The sequence below is a fragment of the Erythrolamprus reginae genome, chromosome 1 (genome assembly GCF_031021105.1).
Source record: "Erythrolamprus reginae isolate rEryReg1 chromosome 1, rEryReg1.hap1, whole genome shotgun sequence".
Taxonomy (NCBI): domain Eukaryota; kingdom Metazoa; phylum Chordata; class Lepidosauria; order Squamata; family Dipsadidae; genus Erythrolamprus; species Erythrolamprus reginae.
The window spans coordinates 300,159,196-300,180,205 of record NC_091950.1 but is presented as its reverse complement, the minus strand read 5'-3'; the positions used below and the strand labels follow the sequence as shown (position 1 = coordinate 300,180,205).

General features: G+C 39.9%; 1 protein-coding gene across 1 annotated transcript; it reads right to left on the bottom strand.

The window, feature by feature from the left end:
• Positions 1 to 946: 946 nt before the first annotated feature.
• On the bottom strand, positions 947 to 11,343 carry CCN6 (cellular communication network factor 6). Its single transcript, XM_070765243.1, has 7 exons — positions 11,173 to 11,343; positions 9,525 to 9,612; positions 6,475 to 6,580; positions 4,299 to 4,579; positions 3,431 to 3,673; positions 1,794 to 1,987; positions 947 to 1,281 (listed from the first exon to the last, which is right to left on the bottom strand). Exons 1-7 carry the CDS (start codon positions 11,341 to 11,343, stop codon positions 1,000 to 1,002), a joined length of 1,365 nt encoding a protein of 454 aa, XP_070621344.1. The 3' UTR covers positions 947 to 999.
• Between the last annotated feature and the right edge of the window lie 9,667 nt (positions 11,344 to 21,010).

Sequence of the window (21,010 nt, the reverse complement as noted above, 5' to 3'; positions counted from 1 at the left end):
AATGCAGTATTTCAGAAGTCTGACTTCAAATACAATGCATTTTTCTATATTATTCTTGAAAGTGAAACATTGTGATAATCTCATGCAGACCGGGATCCTTCCTGTTTCTATTGATGTTCGAGTAGAAAGTGTAACAAAAGCAGCAGTAATAGAGCATATATTCAGATTGAATGGAAAAATGAAATTCTATTTCTATAACTAGTTTTGCTGTGCTGTTTACTGATACTGAGCTGCTGCTAAATACTAAGTAAATTATATAGCCATGTCGAGTTATGAAAGGTGGACATTTTGAATCATGTTATGATCAGAGGTGGGTTTCTCTCATTTGGACTGATTCAGGCGAACCGGTAGTGACCGCTTGTGTGTCACCAACCTGGTTCGGTTTGTGCCGGTCATTGGGCACCACCATCTTTTTTTCCCCTCTGAGCTTGCAGAGAAGCCGAGTTTCTGGCACTGGGCATGCAGTCGCCATCTTGTTTTTGGCTATTATTTTTCACCGTTTTTGCTACTGCGCATGTGCGTAAGGCACGCCCACACAGTGTGGGAGGAAGCAAACCAGCAGCGAGGTAAGTAGGAACCTACCTCTAGTTATGATGCACAGACACTTTGAAAAAGATACCTACCTATTCCAGAAACATGCATTTTTTAAAGTTGTAATGAGAAGCATAAAAAATATGCATGGAGACGTTTTTCTCAAGCATATAGCCACTTTGAAGTAAATCTGTTTTATTACATTCAGGAATTATTTTGAATTCAACTACACACTAGTTGAAATCAGAAAATTAGTCCTAGTTATTTTGCTTCTTGCTTGGAGTGATTGTAATCATGCTAATAAGTTCTTTTTTAATACACTTCCTTGTTATTCCTACAGTTTCAAGGCATTCAAAAGTATTTAAAAACCATCATTTTGGTTAATATTTTATATACTGGGTAGTGAATGGCATTCAGTACGGACATGGCCACAAAAAAAGGAGAAGGTACTTTCTGCCCATACGTTTCTTATGAAAGCCTGAGTTCAGAAAACAAGTCTCCTGGTTCGTTGCATATCTTCTGACAAACACAAGATGTAATCCACATCATCTTCCATTTGATGGGTGCTTCTTCAGGGCAATCAAACTGTACTGTAATCATGACAGACTTATTGGGTATGCAGCATCTCTTATCCAGGCAGATACCACAAAACACAGGTTTGTATATTTGTCTACTTGTGCATCCAGAGAAGACTAGTTTCTCAGCTTTAGCAAGCTGAAATGTCGGCCGACATGTTTTTCCTTTTGGAATCTCAAAAATAAACACAGAATACAGTTCAGATTATGGTCAAAATGCATGTTACATACTTAGTAAAATTCAGGGCAGCTTTTTAAATGTCCTTGCATAATTCGGTCAAGTAAATTTATAATGTGTGTGTTTGGAGGCGGGGAGGATTTCAAGATAATCTGAGTTAGAAATTAATAATGGCTAAAGTTCCTCCCAGCTCTGTTTGAGCAGGATGGGCTGCCAGCACAAGAACTCATGCAACTGATGTAAAATGTCTACTAACTCTTATCGGCAATCACTAAAACAAAGAGACAAGGCAACAAATCCTTAAATATAAAAGCAATGTAGGAAAAGGCCCTTAGAATTATAATGAATGAGCTATTAATCCTGACCTCTGTTCATCAACCCTACAATAGCTCAACTGAAGGGCAAATTGATAGCTGCGCAATCATCCATGTACTGTCTTTCTTTTTAAATACACATTTATTAAGCATTTGCTCTCTGAGTAAGGAGGCAGTTTGGGCATCACAATTTACCTTCAGAATCTTTGTAAAATTTGCTTGGCAGGGTTGAATATAACACAGTCTCTTTTCCTTTTTCATTTCGCATTTACTGTTTCCGTTGGTCACCCTGTCAGAGATGCCAATGCCACAAGTTCGGGAGCAAGGGGTCCACGGAGATGTTTGAATCAGGCATTTCTTTTTCAAAACAAGAGGAACATTTCTGAAAGCTAAAAGGCAGGAATGTATTACTTTTTTAACATTTTAATCTAAAGGCTAAAACTATTGAATGATACTTCCAATCAGGGCTCAGTGATTAAACCAGATAAGATAAAATAAAAAAAAATTAAATCATTTTATTTAAGTTCATGATATTAAGGTTTTTACAGAATTGGCCAATGGACGTCTGCCTCTTCAAATTTTATGACATACCACAGTCACCTGAAACTTGGAACATGTTATGTTTCTGTCTTACTCTTGAATTTAATTCTATAAGAATTTGATTTTCTTCAAGATGAATGGCCTTACAAATTTGAAGCCCTAATAGTTCTCCGTGTTAGACTGTTTTTCAAAGTCTCCATTAGCAAATCCTGATGGAGTTTCAGAGGAGGACTGACCCGACACAAAAAGTGCATAGCTCAAAGGATAAAGCAGAAGAGCCAGGATACCTGGGAAGTAAACAGCAGCTTAAAATCTCAGAGCAGGAAGCAAAGTAAAAACCTGGCACAGATCTGAAATAAATAAAGCAAGGTTACAAAGCTGTATATTTTAACAGAGAGTATATTTAGATTTATTATATATAAAATAATTCCATTGCCTTTACTATGGGGACTTGTTAACTAGGACAGTAAATGAGAAAAGCAAGACAGATAGAGGATATTCCAATAAAGCTTTGCATCTGGCAAAATAAACAAAGAATTATTTATAATATTGTGTGCACACCATGCATTTATAGCATAAGAATGGTAAGCTATTTGAACAATATGGATTTTTTTAGAATATGAAGCATTTCCACAATTGCTTTTTTATTCTAAGGTATGAGAAAAGGGTTGTATTAGAAATAGAATAACAGAGTTGGAATAGACCTTGGAGGTCTTCTAGTCCAATCCCGTGCTTAGTCAGGAAACTCGGACAAATGGTTATCCAATCTCTTCTTAAAAACTTAGTGTGTTCAACTTCCAGTGATCTTATCATATTTGTTGCTCTTCCCTGCATTCTTTATAGAGTTGCAACATCTTTTTTACATCAGGGCAAGTGGTATCCTTGAACCCCAAATTAAAAAATGGAGTTTCCCAACAAGCTCAAAACAGACATCAGCTTTTCTGGCCCTGAGTTTGATACATTAGATTGCCGAAATTGTGCAAGATCTCATGATAATGCTAGAATATGCTGAAACTTTAACAGCCATGGAATGAATTTGGAATGAATTTTAATTTATCAGCGAAGTAGAATATTCTTAGGTATCTGGCAAATGTGGAGTGGCTAGCCCTGTTCTCAAATCTTATTGTTTGGGGTTTTGTTTTGTTTTTAAAAAGAGCCCTATAGAGAGATATGTGGCAACTAAATTTAACAAATAAAAATACTTATTGGCTTTTCCTTAATAAAGCAACACAACTTCTGTTCTTCTTTTTTTTTTAGCGCCTATAATATTTCATTGGTCCAATCTTGCATACCTGACATTATTCGATAATGTCTTGATCGCTGTTCTTCCAAATGCTCTGAAGCACATTTGGCACGTGCAACTTTCTTTTTGTCCTTCAGCAATTCACAGTCATTTGATGCTGGCTTCGGGATAAAGACCGGTGTGCATCCAATTGCACCATTCACACACAGGCACGAAAAAAGAGGAGAAGGCTGGAAGGATTGGCCATTGGTATAGTACATACCACTCAGCTCACAGCCAACAGCCATCATATCTTGAAAGAGCAAAACAGAATGAATACATGTCAGAAAAATCAGTTAAATATAAATATTGCAGGTGACATGTATGAAGTTGCCTATCAAGGAGATAAAGACATATAAATTTAATAAATAATTAAACAGTAATTAGTACTGATGTTTCACACTATTCAAAAAACTGCATGTGCATAAAAACACACATGGGCTTGTTAAGTTTTGAAGCATTCTTGCTTGATATTTTGTATTTTTGGCTGTTCTTCGGTAATTTTCATAGGTTAAAAAAATATCTAGTGGTGGTAATATCTCCATTATCAGCTTTCTAATCCTAAAAATCCTATTTAAAGGAGAGATCTGTTTGATTAGCTTCGGAAAGCTCTCTAGTTGAATTAGAGTTCTAACAATTAAGAAAGTTCTGAATCAGAAATTCACTGGTTTAATTCTCAGTCTAATTAATAGCTAAAGAAAACGTTCTTCTGTTATTTCAGAGTGATGCAAGTCAGTCTTTCCAGAGTACGCTCACTTGTCTCTGTTTTGGAAGAAAAGAATAGCAGGGTACAGAACATGAGTCAGTTGGGAGTGTCCTTTCTTTGCAGCCCTGCTGTCCCTTTATACGAAATAGAAAAGAAAACTGTGAAGACTTACATGCACATATTCCTCTTTCATACCTAGGCTTATCTGCAGAGTAATCACAGTAGAGTCCCTTGTGATGGTCACAGACCTCTGCTTCATTACAGGTGGTGTTGGCTTGTTTGGCACACATCCAACAACATCCGCAGCCATCTCTCAACAGGCTCACCCCAGGACTGCAGCTTGGCACAGGTGGGCATCTGCAGGGCCAGTGACATAACTCTTGGCGCTGATGCAGTTCACTGTTTGCCGTGCTTTCTCCACGGTTTCCTTGCTGCTGCCTCTGGCCTGATGCCCTGAAAGAAAGCTTTCATACAGGTGGACTCATCTGAGAGCTGGAAAGCTTGCAATGAAATATTACAACTTTCTTTCAAGTGCCACAAAATCCTGAATATTAAAACTGCATTATTACAAGAGGATGGGACACACTACAATCTGTACAATTACGCTTCCACCACAAAGATGCCTAAAACACAAAGTAGTATAACACACATAAGTATACTAGGAGTCCTATATAACAACTATATTAGGAGTCCTAATAATAATGCCTAATGTGTTTTCCTACAGCCTGATCTCATGAGCCCGGACCAAGGCAAGAGAACAATAGGTCTATCGTCAATCTTCCCTAGCCAGAGAAGGGCAAACATTAGCCTTGCCACAGAAAAAGACATTTCTGCTTATGTTTCTAAGGCACAAGGCTACCAACCAAATAATAACCACCCCTTACCAGGAACGTTAAGGCAAATTGATGTCTCTTATCACATCGTGGTCTAAGCATGACTACATGTAGGCATAGTGAAAACGGTTTTAACGGGACTTGCATATCTGTGTGCTCTGTTCAGCTCTGCTTAAGGTTCAAAGAGTCAAGTGTGCTTGATTCATCAATACATACATTAATAATCCAGATGGAAGGAGACTTTGTCTGGTGTTGCACTGGCTGTGGATGTTGCTGGATGGATGCAAACACTCCATATCACTCAAGCCACACATTATCATAAAACAGGTGACTCAGGAAATGGATTCATTATTATATTTTTTTCTACCAATCATTGTAAGTGGCCAAAATAACTAGACCGGCCTTGAGAGAACACCTGTTCTGCTCCAGTTATGATCCAGAAAGAATGTAGCACACACATAGTTTGTTCAAACCTATGCTTAATAATTAACAACTACAGTGGTACCTCATGATACGAACTCCTCGTCTTACGAACAACCCGAGATACGAACCCAGGGTTCAGAAATTTTTTGCCTCTTCTTACGAACTTTTTCCTTCTTACGAATCCACCGGCGCCCGTCTGTTGCTTTTTTAAACAGCCGGGGGGCTTCTCAGCGTCCTCCTGAACCCAAACGCCAAACCCAAACTTCTGGGTTCGGCGTTCGGGAGGCCCGCCGAGAAGCCCCGCCGCCCGGCTGTCACCTTTTAAAACAGCCGGGGGGCTTCTTGGTGGCCTCCTGAATGCTGAACCCGGAAGTTCGGGTTTGGCGTTCGGGTTCAGGAGGACGCTTGAAGCCCCCCGGCTGTTTCAAAAGGTGACAGCTGGGCGGCGGTGTTTTTTGCATATTTTTTTTCGTTGCATGGATTAATTGATTTTACATTGTTTCCTATGGGAAACAATGTTTCGTCTTATGAACTTTTCGTCTTACGAACCTCCCCCGGGAACCAATTAGGTTTGTAAGACGAGGTATTACTGTACTAATAAACTGGTTTAGTAGTTGACACGCACAAACACAAGTTAAAGTAGTCTTTTCTTGAAAAAAAACAGCTGTTAATTATACAGCATTAACAGCTAGCATAAGTCCATAAAGTCGTAAATTAAATCTAAGCAATTAATCCTGGATATCTCAAGAAGCTTTCAAGGGTTGGCAAAATGCCTAGAAGCAGTCCACAGGAAGAAAGCCAAAACAGATAAGCTGAGCAGATGTTTTCAGAACACGAAGGCACTTGAACGAACAAACATTTCCTGCAGAGTTTTTGCCGTTGTCATCCTTTAAGTAGGCTAGGGGAGTGGCTAATTAGCCCTAAGCCTTACTCCCTTTTGAGGGAACCATTCCTGCCTTTTGGCTGCTCTGCGTGCCGATGCATTAAGAAGAGGCTCCTCCTCTTCCTCATCACTGATGTGAGGTATTGGAGGCTCTGAAGGCCATGGCTAACTCTCTGCCTCTGGCAACAAATCCTCGCCAGCTTCCTCACTGTCCGACTTGAGTGCCAGCTGCACAGGCCACTTGTGTAGCATCACATCGGCCTTGGGTGGGATCAACGACCAGCTGCATGAGCTGCTGGCGAGCCACAACAATACCTATATGGACCAGGGCAGTTCACGGAGGAGGATGTTGATGCAGCACAAGGTTTTCATCCAGGTTTACTATCAATCCACATGGAAAATACAAACAAGAAAATGTGTCCTCCTTTCAGATAGATTTGTTTGTACAGATGGATTTAACTACAATTTCTATCACCCCAAAATTTGTATTGCACCTTAAATCCAGAAAACAAAGAGAATGAGAACTCGAGAGAACAATGAGACTGTCAAAACATTAAAGGAATTCATCTTCCTGGGTTCTAAAATCAACCAAAGTGATGACTGCAGCCCTGAGATCAGAAGGCATATAGCACTTGGATTTATTTATTTATTTATTTATTATTTGGATTTTTATGCCGCCCCTCTCCGAAGACTCGGGGTGGCTCACAACAAGTGCAACAAATCATAAATAATCCAATTAATTAAAATATTTAAAGATTTAAAAAACCGCATATACTAACAGACACACACACAAGCATACCATGTATAAATTAAACATGCCCAGGGGGAGATGTTTCAATTCCCCCATGCCTGACGGCAAAGGTGGGTTTTAAGGAGTTTACGGAAGGCAGGAAGAGTAGGAGCAGTTCTAATCTCCAGGGGGAGTTGGTTCCAGAGAGCCGGTGCCGCCACAGAGAAGGCTCTTCTCCTGGGGCCCGCCAACCGACATTGTTTAGTTGACGGGACACGGAGAAGGCCCACTCTGTGGGACCTAATCGGTCACTGGGATTTGTGCGGCAGGAGGCGGTCTCGGAGATATTCTGGTCCAATGCCATGAAGGGCTTTAAAGGTCATAACCAATACTTTGAATTGTGACCGGAAATTGATCGGCAGCCAATGCAGACTGCGGAGTGATGGTGAAACATGGGCATACCTAGGTAAGCCCATGACTGCTCTCGCAGCTGCATTTTGCACGATCTGAAATTTCCGAACACTTTTCAAAGGTAGCCCCATGTAGAGAGCATTACAGTAGTCGAACCTCGAGGTGATGAGGGCATGAGTGACTGTGAGCAATGAGTCCCGGTCCAGATAGGGCCGCAACTGGTGCACCAGGCGAACCTGGGCAAACGCCCCCCTCGCCACAGCTGAGAGATGGTTTTCTAATGTGAGCTGTGGATCGAGGAGGACGCCCAAGTTGCAGACCCTCTCTGAGGAGGTCAATAATTCCCCCCCCCCAGGGTAATGGACGGACAGGTGGGATTGTCCTTGGGAGGCAAAACCCACAGCCACTCTGTCTTATCCGGGTTGAGTTTGAGTCTGTTGACGCCCATCCAGGCCCCAACAGCCTCCAGGCACCGGCACATCACTTCCACCGCTTCGTTGACTGGATGATTAATTAACACAATAATTTTTTTCCAATTGCTACTTATGGGTGCAAAACCTGGTCTCCGAAAAAGGCAGATGGGAGAAGGCTGGATGCCATTGAACTGTGATGCCGAGGCGACTGTTATGCATGTACTACGAAAAGGATGTACATGCATGTACTATTATCATGTACTACAAAAAGGACTAAGTCCTACACCAAACCTTCCTTAAAAATGTCACTTGAAGCAAAATTTGCTAAGCAGAAGCTTTGGTCATACTTTGGTTGTGTCATGAGAGATGACTCCCCCAAAAAGTCAATCATGTTGGGAGTCATCAGCAGAAAAAGGAGAAGGGCCTACTCTAGTAACCAGTGGCTGGATACCATAAAGCAGTGATGGCATGTGTGCCATAGATGGCACACGGAGCATATCTGACGGCATGCGAGGTGTTGCCCTATGTCAGTATTCGACCTTCTTTTCTGCCATTTTTGTTCTACCCAGGGTAAAGCATAAGGACAGCAAAAAACAGCCCAAGGGCATAACCAGAAGTTCTGGTTGGCCCGTTTGGCTGTTTTTCGTTCTCCCCAGGTTTCAGGAGGCTACCAGAAGTCTGGGGGCTTCAGTGAGGCCTGTGTGCTTGCACGAGGAAGGGATCATTGAAGCCACTCCCACTGGTCACATGGCCGGCAAACCTCCTACCCAGTCACATGACCATCAAGCCACACTCTTGAGATAAACCACACCCATAGTGTGGCAGTAAAAATTTTGGCTGCCCATTACTGGGTTTGTGCATGCGCAAGGGCAGCAAGGGGGTTGTGTGCATGCACAGGGGGAGCATTGCATTATGGGTGTGGGCACGCACATGCACCCTTTTGACACCCGAGTCTAAAAAGGTTCACTATCACTGCCATAAAGGATGACAATGGTGCATCTGAAGAAGTTGGTGTGAGACAGAGGGACATGGAGAGTACTGATCCGTAGAGTGGCCATGAGTCAGACATAACTGAATGGCTGATAACGATGACACCTATCATGCCCAATCAGTACAGCCAATGGGTAAACTAAGCAAAGATGATTGGAGTAGTAGGACAAAAAAAAGTACCAAATTAAGATATTCTATAAGAAAGAACATTTCCTTTCCTACAGAGACTTCCCATATTACTTTTCATTTAGAGTAGGTTCATATAGCGCTCCAACCCATACTATAATTTGGCTTAGCATGTTGGATGCATGCAATCATTGTAATTAATAAAACAATATAGTTTGGTTTATTTGTAAACCAACCCATCTGGAGTTTATTCCACAAAGCACAACATGATGCAGTGACTGAATCCACTTATTCAAGGTAATATCCTTGGTAACAGCATTCTCCAACCAGGACTCCAGTTGGGAATTCTGTGAATTGCAATCTCAAATTATCACAGAGTGCTAGATGTTGTTCTTAAATTGAAATAAACCAAAAGCTAACTTCCTTTTTCAATTGTGGCATTTTTCCTCCCTTGAGGTAGTCAGGAATCATATTTTCTGCTCACGAAAATATTCATGCCTCTAATTTTAATGATATTTATAATTTTATTGTTAAAAGTTATAATTTTAATAAAGCCATTTGGCATCATTCAGGAAGCTGAAGTTGTTACTTGGGAAGATGAATTCCTTTACTGTTTTGAGGGTCTCATTGTTCTCCCCTAACTTGGAGGCATAATGGACTGGCACATTTCGTGCAAGCTGAATTTTTGAGAACCAGGCATATCTAAAATCATTGTTTCCTTTTTATTTCTTCATTTGTATGTAATTCCATACATTATTGCAATGCTTCTTTCAGCTCTAATTCTGGTTTAATTAATCAACTAGAAGTCTATGTAATTCAAAAGGCCTTTCCAGAATTTTTAAAAAAACTAACAGGAGTTGAGCAAACAATTATAAATAAAATTAAAAAGCAATAATATACAATAAAATAGGCTATCAGGTCTGAGCTGCAAAAATCCAGAGAAACACCAGATGGCAGAAAAGCAACATGCAAAATACAACCTTATCCAGATTTTTGCAGCCTGGATCTGTTATCTGCTGAATATGCAATCGGTAAATTCAGGTAAACCTTTAATCCCTCCTACTCTAGACTCTAAATTGGATCTGGATTATCTATGTCCTACACTTTGAAATGAAAGGAACTTGAGTCATTATGAAACATTCACACCAATTTAAGTAAGACTTTCATTCTATTAAGATAACAAAAGAGCCAATTTGCAATTAATATCACATGATATAATCCTATTGCACTGTATCCATGTAAAAGAATAGCTTAATTTATGTTAATTAAATTATAGCATGATTTAGGAAGCACATTTTCACCGTAAAACAGATAAACAACTTGAGTTTAGACGAATATATAAAAATTATCCCTTAATAATCCATATGCTTAATGGATCGACAGATCAGATCACCTTAAAATGTTTAGATATCCCCATTTTATGCCTTATGGTAGTAAACTGCCTTTTTTAATAATTCGAATGTTCTACAATATATTCCTAATTTGGTCTTTTTGTGTTCACATTATACAGAATTAACATTTAAGCTTTCTCAATTAACTTCACAGGGCAGAAATTAAAATAGAAGCACTTTGTAGAAATCTCATGAGGGAAAGATGTTAAGCAAAATGCCTCTTCTGTAAATACATAGTTTTAAAAAGCGAGAGAGTTAACTGTTTTATAAAGCCTGTTTCTGATAAATTTGGATAATTCTTAGTGTTTGTGGAAAGAGGAATAAATGTAATTCAAGGGATAGGAGCTACATAACATTCTGTACCTTTAGAACATAACTAGTTCATACTATGAAACTGCAAGAAGATCCTAAACAGCTTATATTGTATGGTTATTTATAATCATAAAGACATATACTGTATTTTATCGACTTATTGAAAGCTTTGGAGAAAAGGATTTCCATCAAGAAATCTAAAAAGTTCATACAGACAACTAATGCAAACAAGTAGGGCCAATTGATTATTATGCCCTAGCCTTTTTTCAAAGTAAAATTGGCTTGTTTGAATAAACAGATCATCGTTCTTTTTTAAAAAGTTTTTTTTATTTTTCTCCTCCACATCCATAACATTCCAAAAAAGAATACACACACATGCCTTCAACAAGAATCAATATACAAGTATTTATCACTTTAAAAACAATAATAGTACAATGACCTAAGTTGCACTCCAATTTTAATTTTATTATTTAATCCATCTCAATCGTCCCTCTCTCCACTCCCCTCTTTCATCTTTCTAAGGAGCTTACTTACCTGCTGAGCATAAGGGATTGTAAGAAGGGTGGAGATGAGGACCCACTGCATTTTCTTGGGATGGCAGAAGTGAAAAGCAGAGACTGAGTGAACAGGCTGAGCTGTGCAGGAGCCAAGGCTATTGACAAAGTCTCCTCTGTCTACTCTGCCAGGTTCTTCTCTCCAGCACATTGACAAAAACCCACAGATTCATATTTAGAATCCTCCACACAGAGACGAAGCTTTGCCCTCAATCTGTCAAGTAGTCCTTTCTTTCTTCTGGAGCACCGTCTCTTCCTTATGATGGTTCGGTCACAGTGGCTTTTCAGGATGTCTCTCGTTCCTCATCTCAGAATATATTTGGAGCCTGAAGCAGGGGTGAAATCCAGCAGGTTCTAACAGGTTCTGGAGAACCTGTAGTGGAAGTCTGAGTAGTCTGGGCCCGGGACAGGGGCTTATCCTCTGTCCTGGTGCTTCTCGACCTCTCAGCAGCTTTTGATACCATTGACCATGGTATCCTTCTGCGCTGGCTGGAAGGGTTGGGAGTGGGAGGCACTGTTCTTCAGTGGTTCTCCTCCTACCTCTCCGGTCAGTCGCAGTCAGTGTTAGTGGGGGGTCAGAAGTCGACCTCTAGGTCTCCCCCTTGTGGGGTGCCTCAGGGGTCTGTCATCTCCCCCTGCTATTTAACATCTGCATGAAACCTCTGGGTGAGATCATCCAAAGACATGGGGTGAGTTATCATCAGTACGCCGATGATACCCAGCTGTACATCTCCACCCCATGTCCAGTCAACGAAGCAGTGGAAGTGATGTGCCGGTGCCTGGAGGCTGTTGGGGTCTGGATGGGTGTCAACAGACTCAAACTCCACCCTGATAAGATGGAGGGGCTGTGGGTTTTGCCTCCCAAGGACAATTCTATCTGTCCATCCATCACCCGGGGGGGGGAATTACTGACCCCCTCAGAGAGGGTCCGCAACTTGGGCATCCTCCTCAATCCACAGCTCACATTAGAGAAACATCTTTCAGCTGTGGCGAGGGAGGCATTTGCCCAGGTTCGCCTGGTGCACCAGTTGCAGCCCTACTTGGACCGAGAGTCACTGCTCACAGTCACTCATGCCCTCATAACCTCGAGGTTCGACCACTGTAACGCTCTCTACATGGGGCTACCTTTAAAGAGTGTTCAGAAACTTCAGAACGTGCAGAATGCAGCTGCAAGAGCAATCATGGGCTCCCCTAGGTATGCCCATGTTACACCAACACTCCGCAGTCTGCATTGGTTGCTGATCAGTTTCCGGTCAAAATTCAAAGTGTTGGTTATGACCTATGAAGTCCTTCATGGCACCAGACCAGAATATCTGTGAGACCACCTTCTGCCGCATGAATCCCAGCGGCCGGTTAGGTCCCACAGAGTTGGCCTTCTCCAGGTCCCGTCGACTAAACAATGTCGGTTGGCAGGACCCAGGGAAAGGGCCTTCTCTGTGGCAGCCCCGCCCCTCTGGAACCAGCTCTCCCCAGAGATTAGGATTGCCCCCACCCTCCTTGCTTTTTGTAAACTTCTTAAAACCCATCTCTGCTGTTAGGCATGGGGAAACTGAGACATCTCCCCTTGCCTATGTAGTTTTATGTATGGTATGTTTGTGTGTATGCTTTTTAAATAATGGGGTTTTTAGGCTTTTAATGTTAAATTGTTATTTAGACTTTTAATATTATATTTGTTATTGTATATTGTTTTATCACTGTTGTGAGCCATCCCGAGTCTTCGGAGAGGGGCGGCATACAAATCTAATAAATAATAATAATAATAATAATAATAATAATAATAATAATAATGTTCAGAGAACTGGCAAATACCACCTCTGGCTGGCCCCAGAATGGCATGCGGATGGAGATTTTGCAGTATCCTTCCCCTGGAGTGGGGAAAGGCGCCCAAACCAAGTACTGAGTACATATGCACACTTATACTTTTCAGAGGTATGATATTGTTCCATGTACAATCCTTGTTTTATTGATCGCATGCAAAATTCTAATTTTCTGAGAAGGTGGATTTGGGGTTTTCATGAGCTGTACTCAATAACCATCACAATTATGACAAATCACGGCTTGAACTATCTTGCCTTGCATGCAATGACTCTCTCTCATATATTAGATTTCACATTTTAAGTTGCATTACTGCAATGAACTTTTGCACAATATTCTAATTTTTCGAGTTTCACCTGTACTTTTTCAAAAAGCAAGTGGACTTTGTTTTTCCTTGGAGAGAATTCGCTTTTCATCCAAGAAGCTTCTTCAGTTCAGTATGTCCACATTGTACTTTATTCCCCCCCACTCCCACGACACACTTTTTAACTCCATTGTAACCACCAGAGAGATATTTCTGCTCCTCAGAATATGATCGTGAGCTTCCATAACCCTTCTTCCAGGATCTTCAGGCTGAAGGGAACTATGATATACAGTATTTTGCAAATATTTGTTTCCAATGTTCTCTACAGCAGTGATTTTCAACCTTTTTTGAGCTGTGGCACATTTTTTACATTTACAAAACCATGGGGCACATTGGGGGGGGGCGACGGCTAAAAAAATATTGGACAAAAGAATTCTCTCTCTTCCTCCCTTTCGCTCTATTTCTCTCTCCCTTCCTCTTTTTTTCTCTCTTCCTTCTTTCCTCTTTTTTATTCTTTCTCCCTATCTCCCTCTATGTCTTTCTCTCTCCCACCTTCCCTCCCTCTCTTTCTCTCTCTCTCTTGCTTTCTTTCTCTCTCTTGCTTGCTTTCTCTCTTGTTCTCTTTCTCTCTCTCTTTCTTTCTCTTTCTCTCTCTTTCTCTCTCTTTCTCTCTCTTTCTTTCTCTCTCTCTTGTTTTCTTTCTCTGAGCTTCGCGGCACACCTGACCATGTCTCGCGGCACACTAGTGTGCCACGGCACACTGGTTGAAAAACACTGCTCTACAGCAACAAAGCTGCAGCTCAAGCAAGTTGGCAACTTCTAACACATTTCCAATGTCCAAATGTTGGGGAATATTCCTGCTTCAAGTACTCAGGTTACCAAGAGGGTGGGAGCTGAATGGGTTGAACGACAATTATGGATTCACAGCAATACCAAGGACAAAACCTCTGAATTTTTACAGGGTTTTCTCAAGAAAGTGACAGGAACTCTGTTTTTCCTTCTGTGAAAAATCATGGCAAATATTCAGCTTACAGAGACATGAATCATTACTTTGTGCTAGCAGTATAGATGTGAGCAACCTTGAAATTACACCACACAGCAAAAAAGGGGAACAAGCGGCATTTCAGTCTTACCATAAGAGTTTTTGTTTTGCTCTGTTTCTTTAATTTTTATATTTCCTAACTGCAGATTTATTAAACTGCTAATCTTTTTTTCCCCTTTGATTTATTTATCTGTTTGTGGTTTTATATTTTATGGGAAGCTACTTTTAATATAATTCTTTGCTGGACAGTTGAGGTATAAACCAAGTATTTATTTATTTATTTATTTATTTATTTATTTATTTATTTATTTATTTATTTATTTATTTATTTATTTATTTATTTATTTATTTATTTATTTATTTATTTATTTATTTATTTATTTATTTATTTATTTATTTATTTATTTATTTAGTCCAATACACAATGAGAGTTTTAGTGGGTATATATATATATTTGTTTTCGTAGATTTTCACGGGTACAGGTATGACGGTCTTGGTATATTCGGGTTTCTTCCCGTGTAGGATTTGGAAATTTCTGGCGACGTTTCGATGAGGTCCCACTCATCATCTTAAGGCTGGTGTTTCTGTCCTTGTTCTAAGGCGAACACTGTTTCGCCTTTTGAAAGGCAATATCCAGCTAGAAAACCAGGGAGTTTATCAAATACCGTGTAAAATCTGCCCAGCCACATATATTGGACAAACTAACAGGAGAGTAAATGCACGTGTTGCAGAACATAAGAATGCATTAAGGAAAAAAGAAAAAACCTCCTCCCTTTTCCAACATTTCAAAACTACAGGACATGAAATTGATTTTGACAGTACTAAATTAATTTCCAAAACAGAACACTACAGCAAAAGAATAATAATGGAAGCCATCGAGATAGAAAAACATCCCCAAAATATGAACAAGCGGGATGATACCTCCCGCCTACCAGACATCTGGAAACCAGCCCTCAAACGTAACCCAGCCATAAAAACAGAAACTAGACTCAGAACACATATTGCAAAACAATCAAGTAGCCTGCAAGCTCCAACTACCCAGGATATCACGCCTAATCAACAACCATTAACTAATCAACATACTTCAGCTACATCAACGACCCCAGATGTTACCCCACTGACTCACCAGGAAGTTTCTACACAGCAGGCAATTGTTGAGCCATCAAACCACACCCACCCACCAGTATTTATAGAAGGAAGGCAGCTTAGGTCTCGCAGTGTTCACCTTAGAGTAAGGACAGAAACAGCAGCCTGAAGATGATGAGTGGGACCTCATCGAAACGTCGCCAGAAATTTCCAAATCCTACACGGGAAGAAACCCGAATATACCAAGACCATCATATATATATGTATGTATGTATGTATGTATGTATGTGTGTGTGTGTGTATATATATATATACAGTGATCTCTCGAGTTTCGCTATCTCGATCTTCGCGAAACGCTATATCGCGATTTTAAAAAAAATATTAATTTTTTAAAAAACCACTTCCGCGTTTGGGTTCGGGCGTCAGCTGGGAAGCGGTGCGGCTGTTTTAAAAGGCCGCAGCCGGCCTGGGAGGCTTCCCAGCACCCCCCCGAACGGTGCTGGGAAGCCCCCCAGGCTGGCTGCGACCTTTTAAAACAGCCGCGCCGCTTCCCAGCTGAGTCCTGAAGCCAAACTCCAAAGGCGAACTTCTGCGTTTGGCTTCAGGACTCAGCTGGGAAGCGGCGCGGCTGTTTTAAAAGGTCGCAGCCGGCCTGAGGGGCTTCCCAGCACCCCCCCAAACCCCCAACCCGGGTTTGGGGGGGGTGCTGGGAAGCCCCCCCAGGCCGGCTGCGACCTTTTAAAACAGCCGCGCCGCTTCCCAGCTGAGTCCTGAAGCCAAATGCCAAAGGCGAACTTCCGCGTTTGGCTTCAGGACTCAGCTGGGAAGCGACGCGGCTGTTTTAAAAGGTCGCAGCCGGCCTGGGGGGCTTCCCAGCACCCCCCCCCCCCCGAACCCCCAACCTGGGTCTTCCCGGCCGCCCACGCAAAGGGGAAACCCCGGCTCCTCGCTGATGCCCGCCGCTCGCCCGTCCGCCAGCAAGAGGGGGAAGACCCAGGGAAGGTTCCTTCGGCCGCCCAGCAGCTGATCTGCTCGGTAGCGCAGCAGCAGCGAGGAGCCGAATCGGGGTTTCCCCTTTGCGTGGGCGGCGGGGAACGCAAACTCCACCATCTATGCATGCGCGGCCATAGAAAAAAAGGGCACGCATGCGCAGATGGTGTTTTTACTTCCGCAACCCTACATCGCGAAAAATCGATTATCGCGAGGGGTCTTGGAACGAAACCCTCGCGATAATAGAGGGATCACTGTATATATATATATATATATATATATATATATATATATATATATATATACACACACACACACACACACACACACACACACAGAGTAAAATACATGATGAAGGTTATAGAGGAGATACTCATAGTAAAATATATCTATGAAAGAAAAGAAAAGAAGATATAGTAATAGAACATATCAATGAAAGAATAGAAGAAGAGATATAGGAATAGGAGAAAGGAATAGGAGATATAGGAGAGCAATAGGACAGGGGACGGAAGGCACTCTAGTGCACTTGTACTCGTAACCCAATAATGTCATAGAATTTTTATGAAAGAGTAACTCATAAATTGCTGGATTTAGGAATATATTGAAGGGGAGAGAAACAGAGATATAGAAATAGTTAGGATAAATTGGCATTGTTGTAATGATACGTATATCAATTTCCCTTTTGAAATACAATATACATCTTTGTTTCTGCCATTGGTTTAAGAATTTAAATGCAGCTGCTATAGAAATATGTATTCAATGAAAAAGCTCCATAAAAACGAAATGGCTTGATTCTCCTTCCCCCTTCCCCCTTCCAGTTTTTCACAAACGTTCTGTGATGAGAAATACTATTCACCCATTTACACACATGTGAGTGAATGGATAATCAAGTTCTCTGTTTCCATGGAAATGCCAGCTGGAAGCCATGTATAAAAGCATTCCCTTACGTTCAGCTATTGAAATAAGAAGGGGGGGACTTTAATGTCCCTTTAGGACTCAAGAATCCTGGCGAAGGCTTGTGCATTGCAAAATATATCTCCTGTAAAACGCTGTGAAAACGGTACCCAAGTCAGAATGATCCAAGAAAGTAATGATGGACTTAAGGGTAATTTGCACATAATGAAACTGTAGTCATCTAAATTATGAAATGACATAGAAGTATGCTCATGCATAAAAGACTTTGCTTTGAGACATTTGCCAAGGGATGACAAGATAGAAAGTTGTCCTACATATTGATGCTGTATTAACATTAACATAATACTCAGGACCAGTTTGCACACAGAGTGGATGTCAATAGTTTGCAGTATCTCCTAGTTAATGGGATGCAGGCTTTCAAGTCTACCGCAAGGTAGTCTCTGAGTTAGAGAACCTTGTATGAATTAAATTATGCTTGTCAAATACTGACAAAGTGTGTCAAAACTGATGGTAGCTGGGATGCTGGATATGACTAAGGCTGACAACCTAGTCTAAAGCTTTTTTATTATCATTATTTTAAAAAGTTGTATCAAAGCCTTCGGGATCTCCATTATCAATTCTGAGGCTAGTTGTTATAGTTTGGACTTATTTATGTTTAAATTTAGTAAGTTATGTTTAGTTTACTTCTTTTTTCAGTTTTCACATCCTGAGCAGCAAAATATTATTACTATATAGCAAAGCAATTAAATTCTGCACACACAAAAAAGTTTTGTATCCTGTCCTTGTACCTGCATTATTTTTGAATAAAAAATATAACGTTCAAATTCTGTGGTGATACTGATGTTACCGAGTGTGGTCATGAAATGGCTGCAGGAGGGGGAGTTCACAGAGCAACAAGGACTCCACAATTCAACCCTGAGCTATAATTATTATCTTTAATTGGCACTTTCAAATTCATTTGATTTTATTTGTTTACCTTATTCAACTTTACTTAATTTTTTAAAAAGGCAGTAAAAATACAGTGGCGTCTAAAAAAAATGAATTTAAAATGAATGATTTTGTGAAATAAACTATTACCAATCCCTGGGTTTGAATGAAGTTTCAAAGTCTTTCCGGACAGAAGTTAAACAGCTGTTTCTAGTTCTGCGATATGATAACATTTGCATAATTTTATGCAAATGTCACAAAATTAGGCCAAAAGAAGATGGTGTAACTGCCAAAAGCATAATAATATATTATTAAGAGAGATGGGAATCAAAATTTACAAAAGAAAGCTACGGATGAAAGACGGCTGACATACAGGAATTTCTTTCAGAGTAATCCAAAAGATATAATGGTTGATCTCGAAGTCCATAACAAAAGACTTATTATTGATGGGGAGCCAGAAGGTTTAAAAGCAAAATGTTTTTTTAAAAATGCCTTTCCCCCCCCTAAATATAGTAATTCATAGCACACAGAACACATATTCCTGTTTTATTTGTAACACAAGAGATTATATCATATATAGGAATAAATGCATAATATCATAAATTTCTCCATAAACTATTGGCATGAACATTAAGTTTTATGATTTCACAGTTGGGTTAAAGGAGGGAAAGAAAATTAGAATAGCACCAAGGAAAGCTTTTACTTCAATGCCACTTAAGGGAATACAGAAAATAGGAAAAAGAGAAAATTGCTTTCCATTTAAATTGGCTTTTTAATATTGCCCTGTGTGAAAGACCTTCCAAAGACATATGATTTGAGTAATGATGCCTATCCATTTTGATTTTGCAACAGAATAATGATAAAGGCAATCTATCTTTAGAACACTTGTAACAGCATTAATGGTAGGTGGTTACCAGCAGCACGGATTGTCAAAAACAGGCAGGCTAATCTGATCTTCCATTCCGTTAGCCACAATTATGCTTGCATATCCGTGCAGCAAAGTAATAGGTGCAAGAATAGCAATAGAATCAAAGGGTAAGGTTGGCAGGAGCATAGCAACTCTTTGGTTATTCACCAGTCTTGAATTCCTAAAAGGTCAATAAGAGACATGCATAAATACACCAGCATGCCTACCGTTCCGTCCTAATGTTTTTCTCTTCCTAGTATCATCATCATCATCATCATCATCATCATCATCATTATTTATTATTATTATTATTATTATTATTATTATTATTATTATTATTATTATTATTTAGATTTGTACGCCGCCCCTCTCCGAAGACTCAGAGCGGTTCATGTATATAAACATTGTTATATCTTTGTATACTACCAACATGTACTGGACAAAATAAATAAATAAATGAAACAAATTAATTAATTAATTAAATAAATCTTAACGTTTCTCTTTTTTTAACAAGTAATTTTTATTGAATTGTATTAAAAAGTATAACCAAAAACGTATATACATTTGTACATTTGCAATATTTGCAATACACAAAAAAGGAAAAGAAAAAATACAAACCAAAACAAACAGAAAACAACAACAAAATCGAAACAAGAAAAATACAGAAATATACAATGGACAATTACAACAATAACCACAATAAACAAATAACAAAAAAAAATCTCATCAATATCCTCTTGGTAGGAGAGAAATTACAATCCTTTCTAATATCAAATTATTTTCTGGTGAATAGTATAGAAACGTCTTGCTCTTTGGAGCACTTCAGCACAAATGGGCTAATGATATGTAGGATGGACCTTGGGAGATAGGAGGAAAAGCCGCAGGCTGCAGGCTAGACAAGTGTCATGCAAAAAGTATCTCACAGAAAGAGAGGAGATGCGGGAAGCATTTCAAAAGGGATCCTCCCTTGTTTTCTGGACAGTAAAAGGAAAAAGAACTACTTTCAGACTTGCAAGACTCTATTAATGTAACCTTGCAAAAAAAATATAGACTTAGCACTCATACCTAGTTGTGCTTCTTGCCTGGAATATAGTACATTGAGGGCTAATAATCTGATTTCAGGTTCCAGCTTGGGTTGGATTGTTAGATATTTTTCAAATTAAAGTAATCTGGAGGGGGAGAGAGAGAGAGATCATACTAAAGAGGATGGAAGCAAATCAGCAATGATTGTGCAATTAACAAGGCCCATATTAATGAAGAATTGAAAATGACTAGCTGCTGAGGTAATGATGGAATGAATGACTAAAACTGAGAAATACAGCAAAACAGTACAGCAACAAAAACCCAGTTAAAAAGCCCAACATTATTTCTTGACTCTACAATGAGAAATGTTGGGGCAGCTTCCAATAAAGATACATCTTAAGATAAAGATGTATTTCAGAATGCTATGAAAACAGATAAGCATAAGTGTGCTGTCTTTTTTCTCCCCAAGTGGAATAGTAGAACTCCGCTGTTCCGATTTTTACCTTGTAGTAACTCCTAAAAAGAGCCGGGGTCAAAACTAGAGAAGGGAAAGAAGGATGGACAGGAAAAGAACTTGTGAAGCAAACTACTAATAGAATAGAATAGAATAGAATTTTATTGGCCAAGTGTGATTGGACACACAAAGAATTTGTCTTGGTGCATATGCTCTCAGCATACATAAAAGAAAAGGATACATTTGTCAAGAATCATGTGGTACAGCACTTAATGATTGTCATAGGGGTCAAATAAGCAATGAAGAAACAATATTAATAAAAAAATCTTAGGATACAAGCAACAAGTTACAGTCA

Excerpts from the sequence above, each read along its gene's own strand:
- CCN6 (XM_070765243.1), bottom strand. The coding sequence starts at position 11,343 with ATGTGCTGGAGAGAAGAACCTGGCAGAGTAGACAGAGGAGACTTTGTC. Across the intron at positions 9,613-11,172 it reads CAATCCCTTATGCTCAGCAG|CTTGCACGAAATGTGCCAGT; the intron begins GTAAGTAAGCTC and ends TCAAAAATTCAG. Across the intron at positions 1,282-1,793 it reads ATTTTACAAAGATTCTGAAG|ATTCCAAAAGGAAAAACATG; the intron begins GTAAATTGTGAT and ends TTTATTTTTGAG.